The sequence below is a fragment of the Glycine soja genome, chromosome 15, assembly GCF_004193775.1.
Source record: "Glycine soja cultivar W05 chromosome 15, ASM419377v2, whole genome shotgun sequence".
Taxonomy (NCBI): Eukaryota; Viridiplantae; Streptophyta; class Magnoliopsida; order Fabales; family Fabaceae; genus Glycine; species Glycine soja.
In genome coordinates, this window is record NC_041016.1 from 14711374 (window position 1) to 14732348 (window position 20975).

The 20975-nt window shown below is 34.3% G+C and overlaps 1 protein-coding gene across 1 annotated transcript; it reads right to left on the reverse strand.

The window, feature by feature from the left end:
- Nucleotides 1-1513: 1513 nt before the first annotated feature.
- On the reverse strand, nucleotides 1514-20832 carry LOC114387850 (protein TRANSPARENT TESTA 9-like). The gene is made up of 21 exons (XM_028348070.1): nucleotides 20534-20832; nucleotides 19532-19583; nucleotides 19366-19442; nucleotides 19155-19288; nucleotides 18947-19043; nucleotides 18748-18805; nucleotides 17858-17966; nucleotides 17626-17749; nucleotides 17352-17538; nucleotides 16873-17198; nucleotides 16501-16589; nucleotides 16357-16427; nucleotides 14645-14779; nucleotides 12319-12384; nucleotides 6529-6666; nucleotides 5082-5187; nucleotides 4921-4992; nucleotides 4750-4808; nucleotides 4472-4631; nucleotides 2512-2678; nucleotides 1514-2179 (listed from the first exon to the last, which is right to left on the reverse strand). Exons 1-21 carry the CDS (start codon nucleotides 20584-20586, stop codon nucleotides 1832-1834), a joined length of 2628 nt encoding a protein of 875 aa, XP_028203871.1. The 5' UTR covers nucleotides 20587-20832; the 3' UTR covers nucleotides 1514-1831.
- Nucleotides 20833-20975: the final 143 nt, after the last annotated feature.

The window sequence follows — 20975 nt, forward strand, 5'->3', positions numbered from 1 at the left end:
AAAGAAAAAAAAGAATATATTTTCCTTTGATGTGATATCATGATAAAGTTGAAGGTAGAGAGATAGAAAGAAGAGAAGAGAGAAATTGAGTATTACTTTGGATAATGTTCAAAATGGGCAAATCAATTTTTACATGAATACATTGAGTCTTATATAGATAATCTTGTAACTAATATGTAACTAACTAAACTAATTTGTAACTAATTAAATTAATAACTAACTTGTAACCAACTAAACTAATATTTAACTAACTTGTCACCAACTAAACTAATTTTTATCTCTAATATTGAATAAAAAAAATAAGATAAAGAATTAAATTAAATAAAAAAATAAGATAAAAGACCAAATAATTTTTTTAAAAGATAAAAGACTAAACTAAACTAAAAAAAATAAAATAAATGATCAAATTAAATTTTTTAAAGATAAAGACCAAACAAACAAGAGAAAAGACTAAATAAGTCATTTAGTCTTTTTTATACTTATTCTTAATCAAACCTTTTCCGAGATTTTTTTTTAAAGAAAAAGATTAATGCTCTAACAATATTTCTACTTTTCTATCCATAAGATACACAACTTTTCAATAATCTCGCATGCTCAAACCTTGGGGAGGAGGCTTCAAGTTACAAATAAACCACAAAAAGCTTTTCAACAGAATCTAGTTTGATCGTGTTAAGTGATTTCCCAAATTTCAGCATTGCAACAAAATGCAAAATATGATTAGTGTCCAAGATACTCATAAACCTATCAAATCCGATGTAAAAAAAAATCAATCCAGAAAATCAAAAACCAAATAAGTCAAAAACCAAACAGATTAAAAAAACATTTTTTTAATGGATTGGATTAGATTTTGGATTTAATTTTAAAAACCAATCAAGTCCAAAAGGAACTTGTGTATAAGTATATTTTTATTCATAAATATATAATAACACTCCTAATTCTATTTTTTTTCTTATATATTTTTAAAATTATCATATAACTCATACATATTTATGAAAAACATATTTAATCAAAGATATTTTTTTTACTAAATACTTGAGTTAAGATACGTAAATATTATATCATTAGTTATATAATGACACAAATAAATTATTTGATATTTTAAATTTTTATTATATATCTTACCTTTTATTTAATGTTTTGTAAAAAAAATTAAGATTAAAACCAAAAATCAATTCAATCCAAATCTCTTTAAATTAAAATCAGATTGAAATTTTAAACAAAATCCAAATCTCTTTAAATTAAAATCAGATTGAAATTTTAAACAAAACCAATTGGATGATAAACTATCAACCAAAATAACTAGATCGAATAATTTATCTCTTTAAAACTGATCTAATTCAATCTGCGAATACTCTTCTCGGTGCATGTGTGTGAGAGAGAGATTTTATCCATGTATATGACAAATTGACAATTCAATTCAAAGTCATCAACGATTCCTCATATGATATGAAATGAATCGTTGGCTAGCCAAACCTATCATTATTCCATAATCCATAAAATTAGCAATAACTCGTTAAAATAAAGACACTTGTTTGGGCAAGAAGGAATAAAACTTTCTTTACGGAGTTCCCTCAAATTTACATTTGTTACAGAGCTTAGCAATAAAGTAATACAAACAAAAATATGGGGCCTAGGTTAGAGCTCCTAAAGAATGAAAGGCAGCAAAAGGAAAAACTAATATACAAAAAGAATGACACTAAACCACAGTAGCTAATCTACAAATTTGGTATGTATGTATTTTTGGAGGATATACAAAAAAGGGTGACCGACTTAATAATTTCCCACCCCTCGAGTAGAAAACCGCATGTTATTGCAAATAAAGTCAAAGACCTTACACAGAATTGGGAGGTGTTGTTGAATGTGAAGAGGAATCCTCCTCCTCTGGGCCTGATAAATCCAATGCCGTTTCAAGGTTGAGCAAAGGCTTTAGTCTTCTGTGAACCTCGTCACTCAGAAAATTAATCTCTTCAAGAATCATGGATAAAGCAGACTTGCAAGACTCCTCATCCCTGAACGCCAATGTCCATCTACCATCGACAAAAGCTTTTGTCTTTAATTTCCCATGGGCGTGGGCGTGGGCGTGGGCGTGGGCGTTGAACTTCGCAGGATCTAGAACAGGTAAAGAAGACGGTCGGATCCGCATATGTAACCATCTTGGGTGTTTATCATCAATTCTGGGCTAAAAAATGAAGACAGAAAATTATTGTAAAATTATATACTGAGTAATCAAAGTAAAAATAATTGTAAAATTCAATTTTTCAAATTACATTCACTCTTTCATTCTTTCTTTTTTTAATCAGCATAAGAAGTGAAAAAGAGAAGTCATGCATGAATCTTAGCATATATTCATGCATGCAGAGCATAGGTTGAGATTCATAGGAAAAAAAATAAAAGCAACAATGCCACTTGTTAAACTCTAAACCAACAAGATAAATTTGTACCGTAGGTGTCGGCTAACCAAACTACTTGATTCAAGATAAAAATGCAAATGTGGCAGACAAATATACATACATTGCACCCAGCCAAAGGTGCAGCAACCCGAACAACTCCATAGGGCTTCTTCAGTGGCAACTCTTCTGCTAGCACAAGCCACCCAGAAGTTCCTGCAGAGATTGCTAGAAAGCAAAAATGGCGCTCTTTGCCCCTTTCGAAAGCAATTCTACAAGGCACAGCACTAACTGCACAGGGAAAATAAGAGCAACTTTACCAAAAACTAGTTGATAGTCAACCTAAAATACTATTATGTAACTCTCTTCTAACAAGGAATTACAACCTTAAATTAAGAAACATATTCACAGACAATTAAAAAAAACAAAGAAACACCCTCAGTTTAGTCCTCCAAAGTTACATACATTATCATATTATATAAAAAAATTGGTTATCATATCCCTCAAAGATCTAAAACACAATTGTAAGTCTACTAAATTTTTTTTCATCAAATTAACCTTTCAAAAGATCTAAAATGCACTGGTTGTCCTTATGAAGGACTAAAGTAGTACCAAAAAGAATCTGCGGGACTAATTTGTTTACTAAGGACGAATGATATATTAGGCTAGTTTGTTTAAACTTAAAAACAATTTTAAAATAAGCGCTTTTTAATAAAAGTGTTTTTCTAATAAGCAGATAAGATTTGCTTCTTAAAATAAGCAGAAAAATATTTTTTTAAGCATAAGCAGTTTAGACAAACACATTTAAGAAAACAGAAGGTTGCTTATTTTATTAAAATAAGCGTTTTTTTCAACAAATAAGTTTTAACAAAATGGCCCATTACCAACTGAAATTGATGTTTAATTAGTGTTTATTATGATTATGATTAAATACAAAATTTTACAGAAAGTACAGCATGAATGGTCCCAGAGTTGAGAAATTCTTACAGAGAGAATGAACTCTGTCCAAACTACCAAATACACACATAATAAATGCCTCCGAACCCTTACTTACATCATGTACTAGGAATACATAGCTGCTATATAACTGATAATGTCCTTCATACGTAGACACATAACTACTACATAACTGTCCTGCACAATTAAACACATGACTATCCAACATAACTGCCACATTGCAGTATTCTACATCCTACTACACCCCCCACTGGAGTATACCTTCCAAATATGTGGGTTATTGGACTTTCAAATCCCATCAACTAATGTGGTGAGGTGATAGTGATACATGTAATTTTGGCTGACCCAATTGAGGGTTTCATATAAAAGAGTACCATCAAGAGAGAAATATAAAACTATAATTTGCATAATAAATTACTTTTTAGAAAATTGCCAACATTCCTTCACATTTCAACTGGGCACAGTTTTCCCTCTCTCTGCAGTTAGGTTTATTTCCAAACAAGGTGTATGGGTTTCATGTCACTATTAATTGATGAAACTGACATACCATGTTTACAATGCATTTTAGAATCTTGGCTTTATAAAGCCATAAACCCCTCCAGTATACATAAAAATCTGCTCTTCATCATACCATTTCTAAAACTCACAGCAAAGCTCATGAGTCATTCTAGGCACAGTGTTATGAAAAACAAAATACACAAACCAAATTATTCCCCCTTCCCCTATCTAAAGGAAAAGGGAGAGGGAATACAGAATGGGGTCTAGCTGCATGGGATATGAATAATAGGATTTTGGAAATATAAGATATCTGTTTGTTTTGGTACTATTCAAAATGGGTATCCATCAGTACTAGGTGTTCTAATGATAGCACACAAATTATAAATTTCCATCTCAAATTAGGAGTACTTGGTTATCATGTCATGTTTTATTACTATTAGTGATGCTCTCAGACTATGTTATGCAACTATGATCCTGTGTCCTTGCCCCTCCCAATACACACCAAAAACCCCAGGTTCTTCTCTTCTATCTTCCTTTTGCCATTTGAACTATCATGTCTAAGTAATAATTTCAATATATGTAAAAACAGTCAAGAGAGAATACAGAAAACTCCAGTTATGAACATTTACCAAGGCTGACTTCAGTTCCTGGTTTTGGGCCTGACACATCAAGTCCAGAAGTTTGGGCACGAGAATTTGCTGGGAGATCACCAGGAGGATAAATAAGAGGTTTCTCAGGCAAATATCTACCTAGAGTGAATATTTGAAGCTGGTGCAGAACTACAAATACCTAACAGAGAGTGGGGCGCACAATTCATGAAAAACAAGAATCGAGAAAAGTCCAACAGTGTTAGCATGTATCCTATAGTGCACTTTTAAGAAAATAACAGGCAAAAATAAGTGCAGACCTTCACTACTTCATGCATTTTTTCTCCAGCAGCAAATGATGAGCCCTCAGGTATATCTTCTGTACAAACAGAAACATCAATTAAGGGCACTCTTACTATTCTCTCCATAACCACCAGCCAAAGGAAAAAATGAATATTGGAACAGCTCCATGGTTGATAGTACAAGCTTACCTTCTGAAGATAACATCTGAGAAGGGAAAAGTATGCACTTTGGTTCTTTAGGAGGGTATGATGACTCCATTGCTACAGGTAGAAAAATATTTGGTTATAGCACAAAAGTAAAACACTAGAACATAGAAATCCATTAAGCACAAGATATGTTATAAAATCACCTCTTTTGCATTTTCTCCACTCATTGCAAAGAACGGTAATAAGAAGATCGGGCCAGAAACCTCTAACCTCCTTTACAAGAGCAGTAGCAGAGTTCTTGTATGAAACCTGTATTTGCGGGGAAAATAGATCCAACAGCTATTAGGAGATGCAAATAGCAGATATGAGATTCATATATTAAATGCATTGATAATAACCAAATGAAAATATGGTAAATTCATGTCTATACCCATACATTGAACATATTAATTGACTATTAATTATTTCATGTCATTGGCACATATGCTTCGATGCAAGCAATCATCACACAAACCATCAACAGAGTCACTCATTGACTAGGTTTGCAAATCAAAGAACTATTATTCACAACTTAAAAAACTTTAACCTTTTGGAATTTAGAAATAACCCCCATTCCATCCCAAAACTAACAAAGAAAGTTTTATGCCACTAGGTGAGTTCAGCTACATAGATCATACAACACCATTGTTAAAGACTAATTCTCAAGAATATTATTCACAATTCTATCCCAAAACTAGGATTAACAAAAAAATTATCATAGATGACGATTTGAAAAGCATGAAAGCTTTTTGTGTAATTTGTATCAGTATCTTCTCTCAAACTACTCTTAAATTCCTTCAAAGATTTATGAAAATGATATTAGGAAAAAGCGGAAAGAAATTTTTAACTTCATGATAATAAGCAATAACCATTTTTTGAGGAAATATTCAGCAACTTCAATAAAAAGGTCTACAACAATAAAGAACCAAATTATCTGGATACAATCATACAATCAAAGCCCTCAGTTGTTTTACAAATCAAAAGAATGGTATAGGTTACCATGTCTTCCATAGATGTGCCCACAGGCTTCTTATTGAAAACTAGAATTTCATGGACAAATGGAAAATACTATACTAAATCATGCATGGAAGTATTAGAGCTCCTATTCAAGGGAGCCTGCAATTGGGCGAGGCTTCATTAGAATGTTCGAAAGTTAACAGCTGTTACGGTGGGGCTATGAATAGGAAGAATTTAGGAGGGTAAGTCAGTTTTGGGAGTTGTAATTGGCTGTTAGGAGAGATCAGGTTCTCAGTCCTGAATAACACACTAACACCTATGTAATTCGTTTCACCTTCTCTAGTTTCACCTTCTCTAGAAACCCACTGTTCCTTGCGATAAAGGATTCTCTTCTCTTATTTGTGTCTATCCTGTCATAACAGTTTACTATGAAGAGAATTTTTACGTCTACATAAGAATAATTGAGTCTTCGCAAGTTATACATCTGGAAGAACATAAAACAGACAATGAACCAAGATATTCCTTGTGCCCCACTCAAAAATCACTTCGATATACTAAGCAAAGAGGTGGACATCCTATATATATAAACAATATACAATATAGGTGCATGTATTAATTCTGTGGGTGTTGCTGATAAAGACTATATGTTCTTACCTGCAGCAATTCCAGATGATGACTGTTGAATTCTGCCTCGCTGTAAGGAAGCAACTGCCGTAAAAGCCAACCACCATCCCACAGTGTCTCAGCAGATATATTAGAACGGCAAAAGAGACTCACTAATGCATCGAGCACCTGAAAAATGCATGCGCACACACCCACATTATACATAATTAAATTACTAAACATAATGTGATAGAACTTGGTATTGCAGAAAAGGTAAATATGGAGACCAACTCTGAAATTCAGAGGTCAAGAAAAAACAGAGATAAAAGTATTGTTAACAATACTAGGAACAACTAATCATTATATGTTTATGTATAGCATTCATCTATGTTGTCAAAACTAGACCAGACTGGATGGTAGAACTAGGACCGGGCATTAGATCAGTTCATTTAACCCTAAAAACCGGCATAACCAGTTCACTGGAAAAAGAAAAAAAATACTTTTTTATTATAAAAAAACCAATAATATGATGATTAATACAATTCTTACTAATGTGTGATGATTGGTAATTTTATCAATTATAATTATTTAGTTTCCAGTTGTAATTGCCAATGAATATTACGACATATTTGATTTCATTTCATATTTAATTGTGAATACTATATGTTATGAGTTATGTCATTTATAAGTGAAATTTAATTTTTATTTTTATGAAGTTATCAATATTATGTTATACATACATAATATCAACAAACACATCTTGAGTCTTATTTCCCTTGAACTTGCTACAGCCTCCAAGGTAGGATTCTGTTTATCAGTTTATGCCATCTCTATTAGGAAGTCTCACATCTCCTGTCTCAATTTTTGGGGTGTAGCTTATATATCTGTTGGACAACTTCACTTAGTGCCAATTGATTTTAAGTTGAAATCTAAAATGGTATAAAAGTCTATAGCCCATCTTAGTTCTTGTCTATTCTAGTAGGCTTGCCTGTATTGGCAGGCATCTGTGTAAGGAGGTGTTAGGAAGTCTCACATTGCCTGTCTCAATTCTTGAGGTGCAAATTATATATCTGTTGGGTAACTTCACCTTATATATCTGTTCTTGATTTCTCGAGTTTCTTGTTTTTTCTCCTCCTGTGATTTTTTTCTCAACATCATGTCTACTGAAAAATATGATATCCTCTTTGTTTGTCTTAATGGAAAGAACTACTCCACCTGGGCATTCCAATTCCAGATCTTTGTCAAAGGCAAGGAGCAATGGGGTCATGTTGACGGAACTGATTCTGCTCCTGACAAAACTACGCATATGGAGGCACATGCCAAATGGGAGGTCAAAGATGCACAGGTCATAACTTGGATCATAGGCTTTGTTGAGCCTAATATCATCCTCAATCTCAAACCATTCACCACTGCAACAAAGATGTGGGACTACTTGAAGAAAATTTATAACCAAAATAACTGCTCGCATGTTTCAGCTTGAACATGAAATTGCCATTTTTCAACAGGATAGTCTCTCAATTTCTGATTTTTATTCTCATTTCATGAATCTTTAGGTTAAATATACTGACATTGTCTATAAAGATTTGTCAACTGAAGGACAAATTGTAGTCCAAAACGTTCATGACACCACAAAACGAGATCAATTTCTTATGAAATTGAAATTTGATTTTGAGGGCATTCGAACCAACCTAATGAATAGAGCTATTGTCCCCTCATTGGATGAATGCCTAAATGAACTACTTCATGAAGAACAACGTCTCCTCACTTAGACAAACATGGAACAACATAAATCTGCATCCCTACTTGTGACATATGCAATACAAGGCAAACCTCGAGGACGAGACATGAGTATTGTCCAATGTTTCTACTGCAAAGGCCATGGACATTTTGCTTCCCATTGTCCTAAAAAGTTCTGTAATTACTGCAAAAAAGGTCATATCATAAAAGAATGTCAAATCAGACCACCACGGAGAAATGCAACAGCCTTCACTGCAACTAATGGCTCTTCTACTACTCCTGTTTATGGGGATCAGAATCCGCCTGCTTTGGGTCTTTCAGGTAAAGCTTCTTTACCCAGCTCTCCTTGGTATTTTGACTCTAGCGCATCCAATCATATGACCATCAATGTTGCTGCACTTACCAATGTCACAAATTACTCTGGTAATTTGCAAATACACACTGCAGGTGGAAACAATTTACCTATCACAGCAATTGGTGATATTTCCTCATATCTTACCAATGTTTATGTTTCTCCTGATCTCACTAGTAACCTTATTTCAGTTGGTCAATTAGTTGATAATGATTGTAGAGTTGAATTCTCAAAATCTGGTTGTCTTGTACAGGATCAACACTCAGGGAAGATGATTGTGAAGGGACCTAAAGTTGGACGTCTTTTTCCTCTTTATTCATCTTTGTCACCATGTTTTTTTCTGCCTTTTATTTCTTGTAATTCTGCAACTGATAATTTCCAATTATGGCATAAGCGTCTTGGTCACCCAAATTCCAATGTACTTCATGAACTGATGAAATCCAAAGTTCTTGGCAATAAAGATTCCCCATCTTTTAGTGCTGTTCAATTTGATTGCAATTCTTGTAAACTTGGTAAAAGTAAAATTCTACCATTTCCAGTTCATTAATCAAATGTAAATCAGCCTTTTGACATAATTCACAGTGATTTATGGGGAATTGCACTTGTAATATCTCATGCACATTAGAGGTATTTTATCACTTTTGTTGACGACTATAGTCATTTTACATGGGCTGCTTTTTGCGTTCTAAAGCTGAAGCATTCTCTGCATTCAAATTCTTTCATGCTTATGTTCAAACTCAGTTTTCATCAAAAATTAAAACCCTGCATTCTGACAATGGGGGTGGGGGGGGGGGGGATATACATCTCATTTGTTTCAAGAGTTCTTGTAGGAAAATGGTATATTATCACAAAGGTCTTGTCCTTCCACACCCCAACAAAACGGGGTAGTTGAAAGAAAAAACCGTCATCTTCTTGATGTTGTCCGTACCTTTATGTTGGATTCCTTTATGCCCTCCCGTTTTTGGTGTGAAGCTCTTTCAACTGCTGTCCACCTTATTAATCGGCTGCCTTCTCAAGTCTTAACCGATGATTCCCCTTTCTTAAGGTTATTTGGTAAGCCACCTAATTATTCCACTCTCCGCACCTTTGGTTATGCCAGTTATGTTCATCTTCAGCCACCAGAACGCACCAAACTCACAGCTCAATCTGTTAAATGTGCTTTTCATGGTTACTCAACCCATCAAAAAGGTTTTATATGCTATGATCCTCATTTACATAGGATTTGGGTTTCTAGAAATGTCATTTTTCAAGAAGATACATATATTTTTACTACTAACCAAGACACTCACTCTTCTACATCGAAATCTGTTTTGTCATTGTTTCCTAACAGTTTTGTAGAAGAACAAGCTCATCCTCCTTTCATGGTTTACCAAAGATGTCCGATTGTTCCACTAATTCAGCCTCCAAGGCCCCCTCCCGATCATTCTCTGGCTGCTGATTCAACGCTTCAACTAGTGCCCGTCCCTTTACGTCACAGTAATCGCGTTTGTAAACCACCATAAAAGTATGATTTTTCTGAACCTTTATCTTTGACAGCAACTTTAGCATTTGTTCCTATTCCTTCTTCATATAAACAGGCAATGGAGCATAAATGTTGGCAGGATGCTATAGAAACTGAACTTTTTGCACTAGATGAAAATCAAACATGGGACATTGTTCCATGTCCTCCATCGATTAAACCTCTTGGCAATAAATTTGTATTCACTATAAAGTTGCATTCAGATGGATCAATAGATCGATACAAGGCTAGATTGGTTGTTCTTGGAAATAAACAACACTTTGGCCTAGACTATGAAGAGACCTTTGCACCGGTGGCTAAGATGACTACTGTGAGGACTATTATTTCCATTGTTGCATCTGAATCTTGGCAAATTCACCAGCTATATGTCAAAAATGCCTTCCTTCATGGTGACCTCAAGGAAGAAGTTTACATCAAACTTCCTACTGGTATGTCCTCACCATTACCTAATACTGTTTGCAAGCTAAAACGTTCTTTGTATGGATTAAAATAGGCACCAAGAATGTGGTTTGAAAAGTTTAGCACAACACTACTTGGCTTTTCCTTCATCCAAAGTAGTTATGATCCATCTCTCTTTCTACAAAGGACCTCAAAAGGAATTGTAATCCTCCTTGTTTATGTAGATGACATTATTGTCATTGGCTCAGATCAAGAGGCTATCACTACAATCAAACAATTGCTGCATACAACTTTCCACATGAAAGATCTTGGACAACTCACTTATTTCTTGGGATTAGAAGTACAATTCCAATAAAAAGCATCTTTGTCACTCAACACAAATATACTCAAGATCTAACTCAGCTAGTTGGTCTCACCACTGCAACTACGGTTGACACTCCCATGGAAGTTAATGTCAAGTTAAGACGGGATGAAGGTGAACTCCTACAAGACCCAACTTTATATAGAAAGTTGGTTGGAAGTCTCATCTACCTAACCATCACAAGACCTGATATCTCTTTTGCTGTCTACACAATCAGCAAATTCATGCAAAATCCTAAACACTTGCATCTTACAGCAATACAACGAATCATTAAATATTTGTTTGCCACTCCTAGCCGTGGTCTCTTCTTTCCTGCAGGTGCACCAATACAACTTCAAGCCTACAGTGATGTTGACTGGGCTGGATGTCCTGACACAAGGAAGTCTACTACTAATTGGTGTATGTTTTTAGGAGATGTCCCTATCTCCTGGAAATGCAAGAAATAGGAATCTGTCTCTAAATCCTCTACTGAAGCAGAATATCGGTCCATCTCTGTCGCATGCTCTAAGATTATTTGATTACGAGGCCTTCTTTCAGAACTTGGTTATTCACAAGCAACACCAACTCCATTGTATGCTAATAATACAAGTGTCTTACAAATTGCAGCAAATCCTGTATACCATGAAAGAATATAGCACATAGAGATCGATTGTCATTCAATCAGGGAAGCCTGTGACCGCAGCATTATCACTCTGCCTCATGTCTCAACATCTGTTCAACTAGCCGACGTCCTCACCAAATCTTTGACACGTCAATGGCATAATTTCCTAGTCAGCAAATTGATGCTTGTAGATTCACCAACATCAATTTGAGGGGGGATGTCAATAAGACTGATAGGCAGATTATTTGTCATTATTTGTGCAGATTTATTGGCCCTTTAAACCAGCATATCTTATATGATTGTATAGCTGTAATTGTGTAATTATATCCTTAATTACTTAGTCCAGCTATAGGTTACCATATATAGTTTTTTAGCAAACTTCAAGGCTAGAAATCAGATTGTATCATAATATTTAAAGAAGAATTCTCCAGAGGAGAGTACACAGTTTTCATCCTAATTTCTAAGTTTAACAATCTCTTGGGTCTTTGGCCGATGGCTGTTTCAAGTTGCTATTTCTGATATGCAGAGAGACTGGGCAGCCTTTCTTTGCTGAATTCTTGAGTTTCTCTCATGCTCCTCGTTGTATTCAATTTCTTATGTTTTAGATTATCTTTCCCCAATTGTACTTTACCTCCTTTCTCTCTTATATATATATATTTTTTTTTCAATTTCAATTTTTAAAAAATGACATCATTGAGTGGAGTATACAAAAATATGACCTATTATAAGGAGCCAATTAGCCAACTATGCTAGTGCTACAGTTCCATTATCTTAAATGAAAAGATGTGCCAACCAATAAGGAGTCAAGGACTTTTACATAGTATAGATGAAACTATTACATAAACAAGACTCAACGAGATACAAACATGTACCTGAAATCTAGGCACACGAGGGCTCATAAGAAAATCAGAAGACAGAAAAGATAACCCGTACTGCTCCTGTAAAACATGGTAAACAAAAACTAAGGAAGCCAATATCAAGCAAAGGAGCTTCTAAATATTAGTAAGAAAAACACAACTGAACATATAACTTGCTCCACAAATACATCACAAAATTAAGTGAATCAAATCAAACATTAATACAATTTAGATATAATCTATTAGAAATTATCAAAACAGATTCAAAATTTCGAATAGCCATTTAGTAAGTATTTATATTGAGCCTATGATACAGATATGATGGTGCATCCACACCAAAACCGATACTCATATAATACACCGGCATTTGTGTTTTTGGTGTATCCTTTTATTTTTGGATATCCACCACCCTCAAATTACTTGCCAACCTCAATTATAATATATGGACTCGGGAGATGGAGAACTTGAAACTTAGTCTAGGATAGGACAATCACATGCAGATATTTCTTTTACATATATGAATATACATATTTTATTTAATAACTAATATATATTGTTCTCCCAGTATCTTAAAAATATGTCAGTATTTAAGTATTGTATCATATCAGATGCTTGTTCCGCCCATACCCATGAACATAATATCCCGCCAATTTGATGAGATATTTCGGGTCATCCCAACTTGACCAAAAGTCAATTATGTTTCGGTTCATCCAACCCCAACCTGACCAGGTGTCCTACATATTTTTAAAATTTAGACTTTAACAATTATGTATTAATAAAAAACTTCTAAACTTAACGTATAGCTTTATATAACATGATATTATATTTATATTGATATTATTAATTTTGAAATATATATTGAAGATATCTTAATTGAGTTTCATACTTCTTTAATTCTATGGTTTAGTTAAACATAACGTTAAAATTAATATATTATGAGAATATATTGGGTTGACCCAATCTTGTCTCATATATTATCAAGTCCTAATTGGGTTTGAGTTCAATTCCAAATAAATAATCCCATCAAAATTTCGAACAGATAGAAACTAAGATAAACCCGTCCTATGAGCACCACTGAGTAGTACCGTTTAATTTTTTTAGATGATGATATTATTACATCCAGACGATTAAAAATATTTGTTTCTGTAATTATTTGAACCAACTTTTTTTCCTTTCCTCTTCAGATTTTTATTTTGCTCAATCATTTTAAGTAAAAATTTATTCATTAAGTCATATTGTGACAAAAAGTTTAAATTAAATTGAATTTTATAGAAATAAACATTTTCATCTCACAAAATTTTGTTAATTTTTAAATTTTAGAGGTAAATATTTACATTATATTATTAATATCTAAATTATGATTGAATACATACACCACAAGGACTTTACATGAAAATATATTAATTTTGAAAACTAGGAATCTATCTAAACATATTACATTATGAAATATAAATACCTTCAAAAGAAATTGACCTAAAAAAACACATTTGCTTTAGTGATGGAACAGGGCAATTGGCAACCTCTAAAGGATCATTGGTTCAAATAGTAGGTGCTTCCATTTTTTAAATTCGTGAACCAATTTATGAGGTTTGGCCAGTTTCTGACTGGTTCATGACAATCCAGTTGCATAAGCCAGGTCAGATCAGCTGGAGAACCGGTTCAAGGTTAACCCACTTCAACCATCCGGTCCAGTTTTCAAAATATGGCACACAGAAATATTCCAAACCATTTTTAATTATTATACTTGAAAGATGGACCGTTGGGATGGGATCCTTAAGGGACAAGGAACTGAAGGAAGCAATGCTCCTTTGGTATACATACAGCTATTATCAAGGTCTTGATCGGCGATCCCCAATTCTCACTCGGTGATAACTAAATTAATTATGGTCCCATGAGACAAAATTAATAACAAAAAAGTGCCAATACAATTAAGGGAAAATACAGGCTCAGAGAACCTGTTAAGCAACACATGCTATGACAACTCCTCTCCACCACATGCATGACAGAGAAGGGAGAAATTTTACCAATTGCTCAAATTATTAACTAACCAGGAACAACAATTAGTTTAGAAAAATTCCAGTATTCAACCAGTATTAAGATAGATTATGTTAATTATCTGGGTCTTGTGGGCATTCCTGACCCAGAAGACCAGACATGTAAATATCCTGAATTAGGCTAGAACAAAGCAAGAGTGGAAACTGGAAAGAATCAGATATTAAATCTAAATCACAGAGTCAGATAGTGAAATTAACAAGCAAAATAGAAAAGTATAGAACCAAGCTTGCTTCAAGAAGGAAAAATGAAAATTATAATAAAGGCCAAATAAAGGACTGCTACTAACACTTAAAAACAGGGAACTGCAAACCTTGATCTTTTCAAGATAGACACCAGGCTCACATCCACTGCCATCCCTCATCAAGCTATTTTCAGAAGAAAAAAGTTGCTCTTCACCTGACGCCTCACCAACCAAAGCTTGCTATAGAAATATACAATGCCAATCAAATAACATACAACAATAAACCAAATTCATCAAAAGTAGAAAGAAGCACTATTTCACTAGATTAAAACTATGAGCTATTTTCCCCTACTACTGAAATGAGCCCAATTTCAAAATGAACGGAAAAAAAATCAATAAACCATCTAGCAATAACCTTCCTAGGTAAACCTGTCAAATCCTCCACCATATCATTGTTTCTTCCAGCAACCAAAGAGGTCAGAATACCTTCCTATGATAATTATTCAAGACATTATGTAGATCAGGTTTTCACACATCCTAACTTTATTTCCTCAAAACAAAAGTTTCTTGTCAAAACTTAATTCAGATAAATTCTAAACACCAGTCAATAGTAGATTTCTACTAGTATTTCAAGTTTGCAATTGCTGCCATCAACAATTGTTTCCCTTTTCTTTTTTCTAACTACAAAACAACTTTCTTATTCTTCCATTGCACTCTAAGCCTTGAATGAAGCTTTCTCCAGCACCTTCTACTTCATTTATAGAATATCACATCCAAGAATAGTAGGGATGTTAATACGTGCTATTAAGGCTATTAATAGAAAGTCTCGACATCTTATTTTTGCAGACAATGTAGTCCTAGTTGAAAATAGTCGAGAAAGGAAATAAATGAGAAGTTAGTGATGAAGAGGCAAGCTTTGGAAGCATATGGCTCTCATTTAAATAGAAGTAAAATGTAAGTTTAGCAGGAGGCACACCAATCTTAACTTTGAGGATCATACAAAACAAGAAATAGATGGAGATGTAAAACATTGAATTCAAGCAAGGAGGAAGAAATGGAGTGACTTTAGTGTTATGACAGAAAGATACCACTATAAACTAAGGAAAAATTTTACCACACCGTTATAGGACCTAGGATGTTGTATGACAGAATGTTGGGCGGTCAAAAGTCAACAGAATAAAGTCAATGTACCATAGAAAAGAATGTTGCATAGATGAGTCGATATACTAGACAAGATTAGGAATAATTTATTAGTGAGGAAGTTGGGGTAGTACCTTTTGTAGAATAAAAAAAAGGTAGAACTTTGCCTTTGGGTGATTCATGCATGTGTGGAGGATAATTGTAGAAGCCGCAATTAGGGAAATAGATCATACAAAGGGTAGCCTAATCTCTAGAGGCAGGGATACCAAAAATCCAGTGGGAAAAGGCTACATTATTGGTTGCTGTATTTACAGATCTTTTAATAATGGCACTTGAAGGTAAATTCAACAGTAATCGTAAAAATGCTAGTCAGGATAAAGTCCTAAGGAAAAGAAATAATAATAATATCACTTCCTGAGCTCTAATACTCAGCTTTTCTGCATATTTGGCATAAAATGCCACATTTAATATGGCCAGAAAATCTTAAAATACAGAATACAGGACATCATCTACAGCAGCAACAATATAACCTTGTGGGAGAATCTATTACAAAAATTTGGGCTCTGGATATCAATAGTAGAAATCCTACCTGATGCACCATATTGACAAATGGAGGCAAAAGCCAACAGTCAAACGCTTATAAATTTAAAATGGGCAAAATTGAAGATGCAACATACCAATAACTGTTTCTTGTGCTGTTTGCGTTGTGGAAGAATTCCAAGCCTATCTAGCATTGATTCATCAAGTTCTACAGAACAAGATATATTAAGAAAACAGAAATGAGGGCAATGGTAAAGCAAACAGATATTCACTGGCACAACCTTTAGTTTGCAGTAGAGTGGCAAGAACACTCAAAGAACCCAAAACTTGTACATCATCCCCTTTAGTAACATATGCAAGCAAAACCTCCCTACATCAGTTAGAGTAGAAATGATGACAAAAAAATCATCAGAATTATGTTAGCAGAGTCCAAGAACTAGAATATTACTTTTTCATTTGATAGAATAGAAATTGCATGTTGTCACTTCAATTACTCAGTAAAAACTATAGGAATAATAGTTTGGGCTGGCCTGACAAGTTTACAAATGCTTCCAGATCCAAAGACAAGAAGAAAACACAAGATAACTGTTTTCAATCCAATAATATATCAACAAAAATCAAGTTTAAATTCAGGTGAAAAGAGTGACCTTTACCTTAAAGCCAAATTTGAACTGCTACAATTATCTTCTGACATAATACTTTCTGTGTCTAAACCTGAAGAACTAGAAGACTGTGGGACATTCACTGTCAAGCATTCTGCATTGCACTTGGCAATATTATCATCATCTGGTTCTTGGCTTACGGATGTAAGACCACGATCAGATATATAGCCATTGACTTTACCCCTAGAAAATCTTGTAAAGGTCTCTAAGGGATAAAAAAGAGCGGCGACTATGGTATTTGCCAAATCTTTGATCTTGACTATCCTTAAGATGCAACAAAGTAAGTAGAGAGAAGTGACAACACCACTTTGCATGTCCTGTATTAATGTGCTACTAAACATTAACAAGAACATGCTGTATAATAAATATTAAATAAAAATCCATCCAAGAAAAAATCTTTTAGAGATCCTTGAACAGATGCAAATGTTGATCAAAGTCAACATAGAAAGACATAAAGAGAAGTTCCATACATTAGTGTCCACTATTCTCAGGGAAGGAAGAAGCATTGGAAAAATCAGAAGCATCAAAATGCTGTCTGTTATTAGCCTCCCAACATCAGGAATTCCAGCAGAGATAACATCGCTGAAGTAATACAGGTTATCCTCAATTTCATCTACAGCAGCAACAATTGCAGAGGTTGAATCTGGGCCTGGATTTCTGTCTCAGTAACAATAACTTCTCTATCAGGAAAGAAGAAAATCTTAAGTTAATATGCCAAAGAGAAAAGAAGATATGATGTCTTACTTCAGTGTCTCAGAGACCAGTCTATTTAAATCCATACATTGATTCCTAAAAAATGAAACCAGGTTCGAGAAGTATTCGGTGTGAGGTGCACTAGTTATATATCTATTAACACATTCATCCCCAACTGAAAAGTGTACAGCCAATTGTCAGAAAATTAAATATTTTTGCATCATAACATAACTGAGTTCAGGAAGAAAAAAAAATGGAGGCCATGTAAAATAGTAAATCTTACCATGATAAACATTAAGGGTCACAGTACGTACAGCAGTGCGAATCATGTTCTCCTCATGAAAGGCAAAGCGTATTGCCTCAACATACAGTGGAAATGAAACTACTTCATCCTAAATGCATAGAATATACAAAAAACATTTAGAGATGTAGAAAACAAAGGCAGAATTTTCTGATATCTCCTTCCCAGCCAAAACATTATTGGAAAAAGAAGGTCAAACTACTCAGTTGAATTATTTGGAAATTTACAAGTAAGTGTCTAACTTTAATTTTTTTCTAATTAGGTCCTTGATCATGTGCTTTTTTTAATTGAGTTCCTAGGGTTTTTAAAACCGCCATAAATTGTCATTTTCTAACGGTTTCAGGCCACTATAAACTAACCCCAGGGACCTACTTTTTTAGTTCAGGATCCAATTAAAAAAATCAGTTTAGGGACCTACTTGAAAATTACTAAATAGTTTAGGGACCGAGTAATTTAACCAAAAAAAAATCAACTATGCTTCAAAGACTGAGTAAAAACAGAAGGCCAACTATGCATATATCCATAAAATTAATAATCTCACAAGATGGACTGTTACAGCTTACAGGAATACCAATTGTCCAACAGGCTTCTGGTTCAAACCTATTCACTGTATTTAAACAGTTAATTTTGTATCCTTCCATTCATTTCTTTTTTCTGATACCAAAAACTTTCAACATAAACAATCTGCCTTAAAACATGCATTGTCCACTTTTTATAGCCAACAGCTAGAAGAAATAAAAAATCACTCTCATTTCTTTTTCCATTTTAAAGCCTTAAATGTTATTGTTATTAAGACCATCTTACAGGTCTACCTTAAGCTAATATTCTGAATAATTATCAGACTAAGTAGACCCAGAGAGCAGAAAACTTACATTGCGAGTCTTCACAAGCAGAGAAATTGTATTCTTGTTCAATTTTCCACTTATTGCTCTTCAATGACCAGAAGACATTTAACCAAAGAACTAGTTAGCAAAATTATACAAAGGAGGGTCAACAAATTTATACAACCCCAGAAAACAGATTTCATGAATCATAAACTGTCATTCAACAATAGGATGCATTAAAACGAACCTTAAAAAGGATATGTAGTATGACAATAGCTCTTCGTTGCGAAAGTCGAATGAATATGTAATTAGGTAGTTCATATGTTCATTACTAAACATATAATCTGCAAAAAGGTACAAAAAAAGATGATTATTTTGCCCATCAACATTGTTAAATCTAGCCGAGAAACTAATGTAACTGCATAGTAGGAAACTTTATTCGACAATCAACATACATATAGCGTGTTCACTTCTTAGGTTCTGGATCATAATGCTCACTGTTTGTAGCAACTGAAGTGGAATACTAACAGTTCTGCTAAGTTTAAGAACACGTACAAACTCTGCCACAACTTGTTTTTCCATGAAGAATCTGCCACAAGCCATGATATATAAATTCCCAGCACTAAACAAACTCTACTAAGTAACACAAGCATAAGGGAATCTCACTCAAAAAAGCTTGGGTCATGTTGGTCGCCATATGTTATCAACTCCGCAATAGATCTCAGTGCCTCAATAACAAAATCCTTCCACACATTACACAATTTAGAGAACTAGGAAAACCATGAAAAATGAGTCAAAGAATGTTCTGAGATTAGGATGAAATTATTATTACCTTATTAACCTCATTAACTATTTGAACTTTCGCCAATTGATCAGTTAAGTACCTAAGCACCATAAGGCAGCAGGACAACACTTAATAAATAAACAAAATAAATAATCAGTAAAGTTTACCCAATCATTTTTTATATTATCATTGAGCATATATATCTACAAAATGAACTTCAATTCAACATTAAAGAAATCACAACCGGGTTAGCATTAGCAACAAGATTCATATCCTCTATCCCCTCTCCCAGTTCCCTGATAAAATGCTGACAACCTAAATAACAAATGCCTCTAAGAGTGAAGCCTAATCTTTGTCTTTGTAATACATATATTTTACCAGGGGGAACATGTTTGTCATCTGGCAAGTTGGAGACACGGCCAGGGATTTGTTGCAGCAAAGAAACTAATGCTCTAAATGATACCCTATGGAACATACAGCTCCGTGCATTTTCATCATTGAAAATAAGAACTCACTTTTAAACACACTCTTTATTATTAGCTAAAATTCATTGTGAATCACAAAACTGTGTAGGACTCACTCCTTATTTAATAAACCCACTCATGATTTGTAGTTTCCAATCAATTTTAACCTACAACAGAGTGTGTTACTATCACTCCTCTGAAAACAAAACCAGTCCAATTACATATCTAGTTACCAAAACCAATGGAACATTTTTTACTCTTCTCAGTCCCTCTCGCTCGCTCGATCTCTGGTGTTATGCACTAAATCGAATTATACGTTGCAACTATTATAATCCAAATCAACAGACAAAATAGTCCGGTAAGTAAGGAACAGCAGAAAGTTCAAAAGCGAAACCCTTCACTTCAATTCAAGCATTCAACCACAAACAGAGACAACTACAAACAAAATTGACACACTACAGGTCTCGGGAACAGAAACAGAGACGCATAATTGAATCATCGATCGGCCGAAAGAGAAATGCAGATTTTGTCTTTAATTCAATTTGTGTTCAATTTAGGTGGCATTTACGCAATTCGGAACGCAAACCTGAGATGATCCAAGGTGAAACGATCTCTGGATCTCCAGAAGGAAAACCACATGGTTGTGCGGATCACAGCGCCGAATTGAGCTCACTGAAATTCATGCTGGAATCGAATGCGAAACTGCTCGATCCTTCTTCCGAGCAGCTTCAGAAGAGAGAGAGAGAGAGAGTAGGGTTTTCGAAAGATTGCGATGAGAGAGACTGTTACCGAAAGAAGCAGGAACACTTGGCCTCAAATTAACGAACCAGGTATTGAAGAAGAAGAAGAAGAATATAAGGAAACTTGAAAAGTGATGCAATTTGTCACAATTATTATTCTATTTATTTCTTTAATTTAATTTAATTAACAACGAGAAGGGACTCGCCACTTGCAAACCGGGATCTGGATTCGACCCGATTCGTCTCATTATGCGGATCGGCTTTGAGCAACATCCTTTTCTTTGCCCA